Source organism: Sus scrofa, chromosome 9, assembly GCF_000003025.6.
Source record: "Sus scrofa isolate TJ Tabasco breed Duroc chromosome 9, Sscrofa11.1, whole genome shotgun sequence".
In the NCBI taxonomy this organism is placed as follows: Eukaryota; Metazoa; Chordata; class Mammalia; order Artiodactyla; family Suidae; genus Sus; species Sus scrofa.
Window position 1 is genome coordinate 59,045,568 of NC_010451.4, and position 13,894 is coordinate 59,059,461.

Below are 13,894 nucleotides of genomic sequence, written 5' to 3' on the forward strand. Positions count from 1 at the left end.
TTTTCCAGTGGGTACAAAACCACTGCGGCTCTGGCTTTGCACACTTCAGCACGCCTTCTCCTGAGACAGCAAGAGGGCACCAAACAGTCCTAGACCCTAATGCCTCATCTATTGTAGCCTCATTTTCTTTGCAGCTCCAGGAAGCGTCATTCTTTAGTAGGCATGATAAGTCCTGCTTTAAGCATCCGATGATATGGCAATTTATTGCCCAAGTGCCTTTGGCCAGTCAGGGTCTGAGAAAGGCCTGAGCTATTCCAGCCAAGGCGTGCATCTAATTTACTATGATGGAGATTAAAACTAGCATTGCTTTCCTCCTATGGATCCTGAACACACTTGAGGTTTGGCATTTGGGCCAAATGTTGCTACAGGGAAGGGCTAACAGGAAGGCTCTTGGCTTTGTTCAAAGCAGGGAGAGAGTGGCTCACATCCACATACACACCCCAGGTTGCAGAAATGTAAGACGAAGGCCATCAGTGATGAACTGATTTTTTAATTGCATCTTCTCAGTAACCCTGATTCTACTGGAAATGAGAGGCAGGGAAAGAATCTGTGGGTTGGGGCTCTCCCACAGGCTCCATGGATGCCTGGCTCCTTGGATGCCTCCAAGGTCTTCACCTGAGTAGGTAAATGCTTCTTTGTGTTTTAACACAGAAGAAGCAGTGCACTGCAGCTGTTTAGCAAATTAATGGGGCCCCATGATTATCTGTGCATCTACCCGACCTGGGCCTTGCTGCTTTATCTCTACAGCCCTAAACTCTTTGGGGTAAAGTCACTGACCGCTAAAGCTGTGCAACCAGCACTCCCAACTTTGGCTTCAGACCATTTGGGTTTAAATCCTGACTCTGTAGCTCACCATCTATGTGACCTCAGATAAAGCATTTTCCATTTTCTCCTTGAAAAGAGTATGGGTAAGGGGAGTTTTCAGGATAAAGGATTGGAGGGAAGTGCCTGCTAGAAAGTAGTCATGTAACCATGGGACCTGCTACCCTGGTAGTTCCACACCTTCTACCAGGAAATGGACCCTGCGCTGGCCCCAGAAGCCACACCGTCCACTCAACAAGGGTGTGTTGGTGCCAGTCATGTGCCGGGCTCTGTTTCAGAAAGAAAGAGATACACAGCCTCTGCCTCCAGGCAGCCCACCCTCCAATGGGACCTAGAATTCCTCTGTTCTACTTTAAGCCAATAAACAAATACACAGACACAGTTTGTAAGCCCTCACAGATTCTGAGAAGAAAGCCCTTTGGAACAAAATAATCCAACATCCCTTTCATCTCTGGAGCATCTAGCCTATTGGATAGTCTAATAGGACGAACTTTAGGAATCGGGGAGAATTGAATTTGAATTCTGGCTCTGCTACTCACTAGCAGGATGACTTTAAACAAGGCGCTCAATTTCTCTGAAACAGCTTTTTTAAAATTTTTTTATTTATTTTTGTCTTTTTTGCCATTTCTAGGGCCGCTTCCACGACATATGGAGGTTCCCAGGCCAGAGGTCCGATTAGAGGTGTAACCACCGGCCTACACCAAAGCCACAGCAACGCGGGATTGGAGCCATGTCTGCAACCTACACCACAGCTCACAGCAACGCCGGATTCTTAACCCACTGAACAAGGCCAGGGATTGAACCCGCAACCTCATGGTTCCTAGTCGGATTTGTTAACCACTGAGCCATGATGGGAACTCCAGCTTTTTTTTTATTGTATAAAATGTGTGGGAAGTTGGTTTTATCAACCCTTTCAGAGCTGCTCTGAGCATCAGTTAAGACGATACATAAAATCACTGAGTATCAGTAAAGGGTGGATAAAGATCCGGTGAATGAGAACCAGGACATAATTGCTTGTCTCTGAAGTAGCATCTTTTGGGGGGTGGAATCCTGCTTTCAGTAAAGAGATGCTGTGGATACTGGGTTCTCCAACGTCATTGTTAAACGCCAACTGAAAGCAAAGGTGACTCTGGCTTAGCAAGCGAGTGATCAGTCTCTTCTGACAAGAACTGAGGTAGCTCCAACCCAAGGTAAAGGCTTCCCAAGGAAGGCTATTTGTTCTGAGGAAGTCCATTTAGAAGCCCAGCTCTTTCTGCAGGCAAGTGCCACATTTAAGAAATCTTTATTTGGGAGTTCCCGTCGTGGCGCAGTGGTTAACGAATCTGACTAGGAACCATGAGGTTGCCGGTTCAATCCCTCTTGCTCAGTGGGTTAACGATCCGGCGTTGCCATGAGCTGTGGTGTAGGTAGGTTGCAGACTCGGCTCGGATCCTGTGTTGCTGTGGCTCTGGCATATGCCAATGGCTACAGCTCCGATTAGACCCTTAGCCTGGGAACCTCCATATGCCGTGGGAGTGGCCCGAGAAATAAAAAAAATAAAAAAAGAAAAAAAAGGAAATCTTTATTTATGGTTAACAATGGCTGATCCAATAGAGCAGCTATTAGAAACATCAGCCTTGATTAAATATTGTTGGGGTGGGGAGAACAGAAAGTGAGACCATGTAATTATGCCCTTCCCCTCTTTATAAGCCCCCTTCTTGCCTCCCCCTCAATGCTCAAAGCATCTTGTTGCCTTCATGCCTGAAGTGGAGCATCTTAGAAAACCAAAGCCCACGATGATACAAAGCCACAAAACATGAATGACAACGATGACAATACCTTGGGGACAGATAGGCAGACAAAATAAGTTAGTCCTCAGCATATACAAAGAAGAGATAAAGAGACAGAAATAAAGAGATAAAGTCCAGAAATGATATATATCATAAAGGTCAATCTATCTATCGGTACATGCGCTCAGGGCCAGAGGGAAGATTTCATAGTTATGCAGGAGGCCCAGTAGAGGTGACACAGGTAAATAAAGAAAGAGGTAAACAAAAGAATAAGTAAAATTAAGTTCCACGTTGGAGAGGCCGCTTACTTTGCGAAATTCAGGATATTACACACCATGGATTTCAAAAAAGCAAATTTGGTTGAGGGCTTAACATAGAATTAACCTGCAGGCCTAGCTCTCCTGGAAGCAGGAGTCAGCTGCTGTGATCAAGGGCTGGCTGATCACCCTTGGCAGGAGAAGGTGTAGAGAATCAAAGTACCCCAACTCAGCACAAAGTTCCTGGACAAATATATCAGCGGACTGATGAGAGCCTGCCTCGCAAGAGATTCCAAAGCTTAAAGATAGAAGGTACCTTATACGCAAGAAAGGTGTTGAAATGTCATCATTTTCCCTCCCATAATTGCAGTGAAAATAGGGCATGGTTCTTCAGCAAGAGTAGATGGTGTAGCAGGTGGTAGGGTGATCACATTAAGGAAAGAAAAGAGAGGAAAAAAAAAAACCCACAGGCAAGTTGAACTTGATGATAGCACAGAGAGATCAAGGCAGCATCTGAAGTCTAAGAAGATACAGTTTTGTTCTGAAATTTGGATGGGTTTTATAAGTATGACTGTGAACTCTGTGACCCTCCTAATGAGGAACCAAAAGGATAATGACGATCTTGGTGATTAAAAGAGGAGCCAGGAAATCTAATTAGAGGATGTGTGTGTTAACACTTGTTGGTGAAACATAAACCTATTTTCAGCAGGGCCGTGGATGAAGGCACATAATTCTGCTTCAAAGGGAACTTCTCCTCCATTGTCTTTAATTACAGCAGAAAGCATGGCCCTGTGTTGTTCTACAAGGAAGCTTAACCAGGCTTCGTGGCTCTGGGAAGACGCACAGACAAAGAGGCCAAAAGAGGCAGCCATCTTCGCTTTGTGTGCCCACAAAGCCCAAGGCTTAAGAAGTTAATATCAGAAGTGAATTCAGATCTGTCTGTGCATCACAAGCCTGAAAGAGGCAGGACGTTGGTCTGTGCAGAAGCAGAAGCTCCGGCGTGTGCTGACATCAGCAGAGCCTGGGCACTTGGTGTTAAGGGCTAAATGCTTAGGCTAATAGCCAGATGTCAGTGATTCAGACAGAGCGGGGCGGGGGTGCGGGGAGTGACAAGGAGCCTCATCAGGAATGAAATGTGAAATGTCTGCATATTTTTTTTTCCTAATATGTTGACATTTTGCAGGTTGGGGAAAATACAAATGATTACGCTGCTGTCATCAGCCCAAAGCAATGGTGTTTCTCTCTGACTCATTCCCTCCCACCTGGATTTAAATTGTGGATTTGGAAAATAAAAATGATAGACTTTATCAGCAGGAAATGGACAAACATGTGCAGCTTTTGATGTCTCGGCGAGAAGAAGTCACTCGATGCACGTCTTTCTAAAGCGTCTGTTGGGATGTTTAATGTCATTTGCCCCACAAGGAAGACCCGGATTGGGGGTGGTGGGGGAGGAGACCCTAAATTTTAAATCAGAACTAGGACATAGGGGAGGCTGGAATGCAAGGGCAAGTGTCAGAGCTTCAGCGATTTGGCGTCCCTGAGGGTGGAGGGGAGGCTGGAAGGCCTTCCCAGTATTTGGATTTCCTTTATCTACTGCAGGGTTTCGCCCTGTATACAGGCTGTAAGGGATGTCCCCATTGACGGGAAGATATTTATCAATCCAACCAATGCTTATTGGGCATAAGTATTGTAAGATACAGGGCTACATCCTTTCATGCAAAAACAAACACAAACAAAATGCAAGCCTAAGGGTAAACTACCAAGAGAGCCCAAAAGGTGGGTGAGTGCCTCTTCTGTGGGGTTCAGAAAACACTTAATGGATGAGGCATCTTTAAGTAGAAGGTTAAAGGGTGAGTGCAATTTTATCAGGCAGAGAGGAGGGCAAACACTTCCCACTGTGACTATACAACATCTCGGAAGAAAGACAGGTGTATGGGTTAGAAAGAAACATGGGATTAAGGTCAGCCAGCCCTGGGTGCCAACTCTCATGTCTGTGTGTCCTTCTATAGTGGAAGTCCTAGCTATGGGAAGGAATTCAGTCATGTGGCTTAAATTCTCTGTGCTCCGGGCGTACCTACCTCCAAGGGTTCTGAGCTGTCTAAAGCCACATCAGGCTGACACCTACAAGCCAGTAGCTTCTTCCTCTAGTGTAGCACATGTATTTGTTATTCTATTGTAGTTGTCTATTTGCTTCCACGTACAGGCTAGGGAGTCCATTCCTCCCCGTGCCTCAATCCTAAATCTAATTCCTGGCACATAGTAGGCTCTGAACAAATGTAAGAACTGATGGCTGGCTGGAGGGAGGGAATGAAGTCAGTACTGCCAAGGCTGGAATGTGCAGTGGGATCTGGTGTCCCGGGCACAGGGCCTAGCGTGGCGGGTACAGAGAAGGCAGCAGGGGAATTGGGGCTACAGGGGAGGTTGATCTCAGGGCATGAATGGTCTTCTTTGGGGCTTTTCTGGGAGGCAGTTTTCAGCAGGGTGTGAACAGGTCCCATTCTGAGCTTTGGAAGGGTCCCTGGGCCCCAAGGAGGCAGATGGAAGGGAGATTATCCAGGACAAGGGAACCACACACTGGTTAAGAGACTCTCATGATCAGGAGTTTCGGGTTCAATCCCTGGCCTTGCTCAGTGGGTTAAGGATCTGGCGTTGCGGTGAGTTGAGGTGTAGGTTGCAGATGTGGCTCGGATCCTGCGTTGCTGTAGCTGTGGCGTAGGCCAGCGGCTATAGCTCTGATTCAATCCCTAGCCTGGGAACCCCCAAGAAATGGCAATAAGACAAAAAAAAAAGAGAGAGAGAGAGAGAGAATCTCATGGTCAGACCAGGCACGGGGGCTACCATGTGAATGAGATGGCGGGGGAGAGGGGTGAGTGAGGGGTGGCCAGAGCCTGCTTGCTAGGAGCTGCTGGCTGACAGGGGTGAAGGGAAGGGAGAAAAAAAGCCAGGATGACTGTAGAGATTGCAGTGAGAATAGGCAAGAAGATAAGGTGACATTTGAGTAGGGGGCTGCCTGGTAGAGAGACTGACATTTCCCTGGGACATTCGGGTGGTCATGCGGCAGCTTGTGGCCCAGAATGAAGTGAGAGCTAGGGACACAGACTTGGGCATTCCCAGACCACTGTTCAGAGACCCTCAGCTGCCCATGCGCCTAAGCTCCCCTGGGAGAGCTTGTCTGCAAAGCGCATTTTCCAGGACCCTCCCTGGAGATTTTTAACTAAATGGATCTGAGACAAGGCCCTCAAATCTGCATTATTAAAGCACCCAGAGCAGTGTCACACAGAGGAAGATAAGTCTCCGTGAGATGCCTGAAGGCACAGAAGGCCCTTCCCCTCTCTCTGGGATGCATCCCTGAGTAGGATGTGGTAGATGAAGAGTAAGACAGAAAGGAAAGATGAAAGCCACACCCCATCATGTCCTATAAGCCAGGAGAGGGAGTTGGGGGCAGAGGGAGGAAGGGGAGGGGCTGGAGGGGAAGCCTGGAGGGCTCACTCCTCAACTCCTGTCCCCACCCCCCCACCCCCGCCCCAGAGCCTCACCTGGAGCCACCTGGAGGCTGGATGCCTTCCTGGAGCAGCAGGGGCAGAGGCAGGACTGAGTGAGGTCTCTTGGGGGGTAGGGGGAAGGTCGGCACAGATTGAAGGATGAAAGGAGCTGGTCAGAGCTGCCTCTAGTTAAAGAAAATCTGGTTTGAAGAGCCAGTCTGATATGTATATTTATTCTGGAGAAATGGTCATTAGCAAAAGAAAATATAGATTCTGCCCTCATGGCTTCCGGGGGCCGCAAAGGGAGGCTGCTTTCCTGGTTGCTCTGAGGGGCTGAGGCTTGGCCAGAGGAAAAAAATCCCGAGGCCCAGATGTCTGTCACCTTCCCCAGAATATATCGCCATTTTCATTTGCAATGACAGGTTTCCTCTGAGTTGTCCCCATTCCTGATACTTAACTCTTAATGTCGCTGCAATGTCACAGATAAACGTGTGAGAAATCTGCCTTTGTCTCCGCAGCACCCCCTCCTTTCTGGCTTTGTTTGCCTTCTCCGTCCCTGTCCCCTGCCGGTTCCAGTAATCCAGACGTTTACACGGCTCATTAAATGCCTCACACTCTCTGCAGTGCCGGATATAATCAAGTTCAGAATCTTCCCTCTCCACACCCTCAGGACAGAGGGATGGGGCCTCTTGCTCAAGAGCCAGTGGAGGCAGAATGGGCTGGTGAGGCTAGAGAAAGTGAGTGGCTTCAGTGAGGGGCAGGCTGAGCCCGGCCCTCCCCCCCGGCTGAGTACAGACCTGGCACAGCTTCCAGATGACTGGGCCCCAGGGAGGCCTCCCCTGACTCAGTAAAGCTTAGGATACTTCCAGCAAGTTGCTTTCAATAGGCAGAACCCAGTCACGGTCCCTGGGGTTTAGGCGATCTGCCTCTCACTCTATTTTCCCCTGGGTTTTCACATTCAGAACAGAGACTGAGAAAGCTGAAAGGAAGCCTGGAGTGGGTTTTGTTCTGTTCTTGTATTTTACAGGCAACCTGGGAACAGAGAGCATCAGGGTTGGTACCAGAGTCAGGATGGAGAGCCAGCTTTCCCCATCTCTGTGCTGGTCCCTTCTTCACCTTCTCTGCCTCCCCATTCCTGGCAGGGGCCCGGAGCTAAGCAATGGGCCCCCATCTGAAATGCCGCTTGGAGTTGGCACACTGCTGCTGGGTGTGGCTTCTGGAGGCTGTGTGAGGAAGCAAGGCCCCACATCCTCGCCAACCACAGATCCATCTTTGAGACCTGCCTGCCCACCGATGTGGTCTCTCGGCTGCCTGAGCGCTTCCTGATGCAACCCACAGCCTCCCTAGCCGTGTCTTCTGCATTCTTTTGAAATCCCTCTCACCCATTTCCCTTAGTTCTGTGCCTGTAGGCAGGAGAGAGATGAAAGATGCATTTGTGGGAGAGGCCTCTTAGGAGTGCGTGCTGTGCTGGGGGTCACAGTGCAGAGTTCAAAGCGCCTCAGAAAACTAAGCTTTGAGGGCAAACACCAAGGCACGTCTGGGAAAGGGGGGGGTCTGTTTGTGTGAATTTGGGAAGTGTGAGCATATGGGCTCTGAGCGTAAAGTCTATCCTTTAAAAGAGTGCGTTCAGGTTAGATAGAGGGCAAGGGAAGTGGGTTGAAACCGGCTAATTGTTGAGATGGACTGCAGGTGGCTGGCCACACTGGGCAATAAAGCCATTTTCCTATGAACTGAAGGGTGTCCCTTCGATTTCATTTGTTTTAAACCCCACCCCCCATGCGAATTTGGAGACAGGCCCATAAGGAAGTCATTAAGGTTAAATGGGGCCGTGATAGTAGGACCCCGATTCCACAGAATTGCTGTCCTTGTAAGAAGACACCCCAGGGAGCACCGCCCCCCACCCCGTTTTCTCTCCCTCGGTCCCCCTCTCTCTGCCTCTCTCCCCCTCCTTCCTTTCCTTCTTTTTTTCCCTCTCCCTCCCTCCCCTCCTCTTCCCCCCTCCCTCTCTCTTCCCCCCATCTCTCTCCCCCTCTCTCTCCTTCTCCCTCTGTCTCTCCCTCTCTCTCACTCCCCTCCTTCTCTCTCTGTCTCCCTCTCTCTCCCCCTTCTCTCTCCTTCCCTTTCTCTCTCTCTTCCCTTCTCCCTCTCCCCTTCCCTCCTCTTTCTCTCCTTCTCCCTCCCTCTGTCTCCCCATCCTTCTCCATCTCTCTCTCTCCCTCCCCCTCCCCCGCTACCCCAACTCATGCTCAGAGGAAAAGCCATTTGAGAACAAAGTAGGTGCCTACAAGCCAGGGCGAAAGCCCTCATCGAAAACAGATGAAAGATCTTCCCGGCTTAATCTTGACCTCTGGCCTCTGAAACTGTGAGCAGATAAATTTCTGTTGTTCAGTCCCCGGCCCATGATACTTTGTTAAGGGGAGCCCTAGGCAGCAGCCCTAGCAGTCTGATTCTTCGTCTCCACGTGCTTTGTTCTCCGCTGTGACATGCCTCCTTCCTGTTAATGGTGGAGAAGGACCAGCCCCTGGATCATCCGGTGTCAGCCCTGGGATGCTTCTGTTGGCCATATTCCCCAAGGGCAACCTTGCCAACTCAGGGGGTCATGGCCGAGTCAGTGGCAGGGCAGCACCCCAAGCCCACCCTTCTCCTCTTGGCTTTATCAAGACCCTGGATGAACATTCACAGACACCAGAGTACGGGCAGAGCTCGTGGCCTGGGACTGTCTAGGATCAAGAGCCGTGAAAAGTGACAATTGCAGAGCTTTCACCAGGTCTGGAATATTCAAAAGCCACCATTTCCTATGTGGCTGAGGTTGATCCCAGGCAAGGAGGGTTGGGAGAGTTCCACTCGGGAAGCAGAGCTGAGCACCAACTGCTGCTCCGTCTGGTGTGTGAGTGCGCGTGTGCGAGTGCGTGTGTGCGTGTGCGCACGTGCCCACAGCTCCCTCTGTCACGGTCTGGGCAAACTGCCGTGCTGATGAGGCGTCCGGGCCTGGGTCTCCTCAGCACCATCTCACCAGCCACACGTCCTTCAGTGCCAAGAAGCCACTGGCCCTCCTCTTCTCAACTTTATTTATTTACTTATTTTTTATTTTAAATTATCTTTATTTTTTCCATTATAGTTGATTTACAGTGTTCTGTCAATTTCCTACTATACAGCAAAGTGGCCCAATCACACATACATATATACCTTCTTTGTATATATCTACTCAGCTTTAAAATGGAGCTCTAGGAGTTCCCGTCATGGCTCAGTGGTTAACGAATCCGACTAGGAACCATGAAGTTGTGGGTTTGATCCCTGGTCTTGCTCAGTGGGTTAGGGATCCGGCATTGCTGTGAGCTGTGGTGTAGGTTGCAGACGTGGCTCGGATCCCGTGTTGCTGTGGCTCTGGCGTAGGCCGGTGGCTACAGCTTCGATTGGACCCCTAGCCTGGGAACCTCCGTATGTCACGGGAGCGGCCCAAGAAATGGCAAAAAGACAAAAAAAAAATAAATAAATAAAATAAATAAAATGGAGCTCTACCCCATCTTACGCGGTACTCCTGTGATGCCCAGAAACCAATAAATATTTGGTACAAAGTAGCCTGAGGATGATCATTATATGTAATGACCCAGTACTTCTACGTTAAAATGAGGTTTTCAGGATTCAGTCATTAGCCCTTTTTGCCTTGGGCTCATACTAAGGTGACCTCCCCATGATCATCTGGTAAGCTCTTGGGTGTCTGGGCCAGTCCCCTTGGTGCCGCTGTGTATAGAAAGAACAGAATACTCATTCCTTTTAAGACTGCCCAGGGCGAGTTTACGGTTTTTCAAGGGGAAGCCCTACTCCTGAGACGTACATTTCCTACGTGTGAGGGACAGCCATCGTATCCTCCACACCTGTCACCTAAGCTATGCAACCCCCGCCCCTCCTCCCCCCAGGGCTAGTCACCCAGGTCTATTTGCCACTACATCAGGCAGGTGGAGCAGGCAAGCCTATCTTTGGAGGAGGGTTAAAGTCAAGAGCACAGGCATTCAGGCAGGCAGAGGACGAAGGAGCATGCTCTACCCACCTGCCACTGCTGGCGAGGGGCTTATTTCTAAGACACACACAGCACAATGCACACACAATGCAGAGAGAAAACAAAAGACATAGATCACACATTTCAGATGATTGGTGGACAGAGTTTAGTTCACGTCAATGCTGAACACTTGCTCAGGGTCTGGGGTACCCAGGAAAAGGGACACCCTTTTCATCCTACTCATCAGAAGCTCCCCTCCAGCCAGGTCTTGGCAGATGCACATGGACACACACATGGACTGTCACAAGCTGGTCCTGGCCTGTGGGGTGAAATGTGGCACGAGCAGGTGGATGCAGCAATGTGAGAACTGAGCGAGGGAGGGATGAGGGCTCCCGAGGGGCCGGCCTGGGCTCCGGAGACCCCTCCACCCAGATGGGAAGGATGATGCCCCCGCTGTGGACAGAGCAGCCGTCTTGATGAGGACTCAGACCCCTACCCCGTTTCACCCCCACGAATGAGAATGTGACATGGCATCCATGTGAGCGTCATGATGGCAGCAGCTGACTTGATTTAAAATGATAAACATAACCCTAGAGTCATAGACTCTTACTGCAGAAGGTATCTTCAAATGAGATCTAATGTACCCCTCAGACCAATAGACAGTTCTACCATTGAGCTGTTCTATGGTTCTCTCTTGTTCACGGCAACCACCGTTCAGCTTGGTTCAGAATTTGGTTGACCCCTTTTGTAAGGTGTAAACCTCCCCTTGCTAGAGACCAGGAGGCATCAGTTACCTTGTAAACACCTCTGTATCGCATGCTGGGAGAATGACAAGGGGCTGCGTTCATATCTAAGGGTGGTGGGTTGAGCGGTATGGATGGACACAGGCCAAGCCAATGAGTCCCCTGAGTTCCCCTGAGTCCCTGGAACCCCCACCCCCAAGCCCAACCTCTGTCTTGCAGCCAAGCCCCGCACACATCCAGGCTTCCTGCACTCACCATACAGTGTGAGGCTGGCGTTGGTGTTGCCAAGCTTGTTTGTGGCCACACAAGTATAGTTCCCATAATCTTTCTCTGAAACGTTGAAGAAGGTCAGCGTGGATATGTGGCCCTTGTTCTCGATCCTCATGCCATCCAGGCCGGGAGCCAGCCTGCAGAGGGAAAGTGCACGGAGTGAGGCAGCAGGCCGGGGCTGGGGTAGGGGGGAGAGCACCAGACACCACGGATGAATCCAGCAGCCAAACGCTCCTCCTCACGAAACCGTCCCCTCTGGTTAACCCAGCCCCACCACCTCCCACAGCAAGCACCACGACCTCCATCAAGAATCCAGGCTCTAAGGCTAAATTTCCCGGCTCCTGGTCCTTGAGGTCTATGGTGTCTACAGCTAACCTCAGATTCCAAAACAAGGTCAATCCATTTCTGCCCACAGCCCAGCTTCCTCCCATTTTTGGTTCTGGTTCTAAAAAGAGACTCTGTCACAAAGGAGGCTGTAACCATATTGATTTTGCTCCTGGATTTCATCGCCCTCCTTCCATGGGGGCAATGACCCATCAGCCCTGCTTCTGACATGCCCTGTTTCCACATGCGAGGTACCTTGTATCTTCCTTGAACCACTGGAACTCGGCCGTGGGCACTGCGGAGGCTTCACAGCTCAAGATGCCCTTCTGGCCAACGGAGACACCCGTGTTTTTGGCTTTGGAGATATAGGGAGGGTCTGCGGGGAGATGCAGGGCAAGTCCATGAGATGAATGCGAGGTACATCCCGTCACCGGCTGTGCAGGTGGATTTCTTGTGACCTCCCCACTTCCCAGCTAAATAACCCTTTACTTTAGGAAAAGAACTTCTCACTTGAAGGCACTGCATTTACCCCAGAAAGGCTTCAAACTAAATCAAAGGTAACAAACTCTCCCCCTGAGCTGAAATCTCTGACAGTCACCAGAAGACTCCAGGGGCACCTCTGATAGTGATGGGCCAGGCCATCTGACCAGGCACTTGCCTATTGGGAACGACTTGAGTCAATCAGAAAATGACATTGACTTGACCTGCCTGTCCCCTTAACCCCCACACCCTCGTTTTTTCCCCCGGAGCCCCCTGACAGTGGGTCTACTCACAGTTGACAGTGATTTTTACTTTCCGCACATCAGGGGCAGCCACATCGTTCAAGGCGCTGCATTCATACTCCCCGGACTGGTCACGTTTGATGTCAGAGATTTCCAGATACTCATCCTCACTCACAAAGCCCTGGCCTTCTGGGGGGAAAGAAACAGGCAGAAGCAATCAAGAAACTGTGGAACCAGAGGGGCATAACTGCCCTCAGATCGAGAGCTTTTAGGAGAAGGCATATGAAGAGCCATAAAAAATGGAGTTTGAACATCAACTCAAAGAATCTAGACGTTATGTTGGCACCAAAGTATATGAAGAAAGAAAGCCTCTGCCTGAATCTTGTTGGATCAATGCATTTTTGTCCAAGTCACTTTAGCATTTGAGACTATTTGATCCGAAGGGTATATCAGTATTTTTATGAGAGGATAATTAAGAGGATTAACTAAGAGTGTACACATGAAATACTATAGCACATTAAGTGTTGATATTTTTAAAGAAAATTTTCATGATCAATCACACGATTTTTTTTGTCTTTTTGCCACTTCTTGGGCTGCTCCCACAGCATATGGAGGTTTCCAGGCTAAGGGTGGAATCGGAGCTGTAGCCACCGGCCTACGCCAGAGCCACAGCAACTCTGGGATCTGAGCCGTGTCTGCAACCTACACCACAGCTCACGGCAATTCCAGATCCCTAACCCACTGAGCAAGGCCAGGGATGGAACCCGCAACCTCATGGTTCCTAGTCGGATTCATTAACCACTGAGCCACAACGGGAACTCCTCAATGATACAATTTTTAAAATGTGGGAATAACTTCAAGGTATGTTATTATGGACATCTTCATTTTTCCTCATGTAGAGGTGCCTTTGTAGGCAAATTACTTGCTACTTGTAGAATGAATAAGTGACCAGTTAACAGTATAATACAAATAGACACAGAACAGCTGGTTGGTTTCAAACTGTTCTGGAGAAGATACAGCGAATGAATGAATGAGAAAGCCCTCTGGACTGCAATATAGCAGGTGGTCAGTAAAGGTTTGCCAGTAAAATAACCCTGAGAGTCCCCAGTGGATAGACCCCTGGTTACCAGAACCTGGGATAGGGGTTCTTAAGGGATTTAACACCCAGGCTTTATTCTCAGGCATTTGTGAAGCTTGCAGCTCATGCTCCAAAATATTCTGGGGCTGCAAAACCATTGCTTGGGGAGTTCCCTTCATAGCTCAGTCAAAACGAATGTGACTAGCAACCGTGAGGATACAGGTGCAATTCCCTGGCCTCGCTCAATGGGTTAAGTATCTGGCATTGCCGTGAGCTGTGGTATAGGTTGAAGACGTGGCTTGGATCTGGCATTGCTGTGGGTGCGACGTAGGCTGGCATCTCCAGCTCCAATTCAACCCCTAGCCTGGGAACCTCCATATGCTATGGGTGCAGCCCTAAAGAGACAAAAAATAAAAAAAATAAAGAGACC

General features: G+C 49.5%; 1 protein-coding gene across 6 annotated transcripts in view; it reads right to left on the bottom strand.

The window, feature by feature from the left end:
- OPCML (opioid binding protein/cell adhesion molecule like) overlaps positions 1-13,894 on the bottom strand; it is a 1,103,452-nt gene that overhangs the window by 7,857 nt on the left and 1,081,701 nt on the right. For 2 of the 6 annotated variants that reach the window (XM_021102355.1, XM_021102360.1), the window contains 4 exons: positions 12,438-12,575; positions 11,920-12,040; positions 11,326-11,477; positions 10,379-10,405 (listed from right to left, as the gene is read on the bottom strand). In XM_021102355.1, the coding sequence (XP_020958014.1) occupies positions 10,379-10,405; positions 11,326-11,477; positions 11,920-12,040; positions 12,438-12,575 (438 nt within the window). The remainder of the gene's footprint in view (positions 1-10,378; positions 10,406-11,325; positions 11,478-11,919; positions 12,041-12,437; positions 12,576-13,894) is intronic. The other 4 variants (XM_021102357.1, XM_021102359.1, XM_021102356.1 and 1 more) reach the window with 3 other exon arrangements.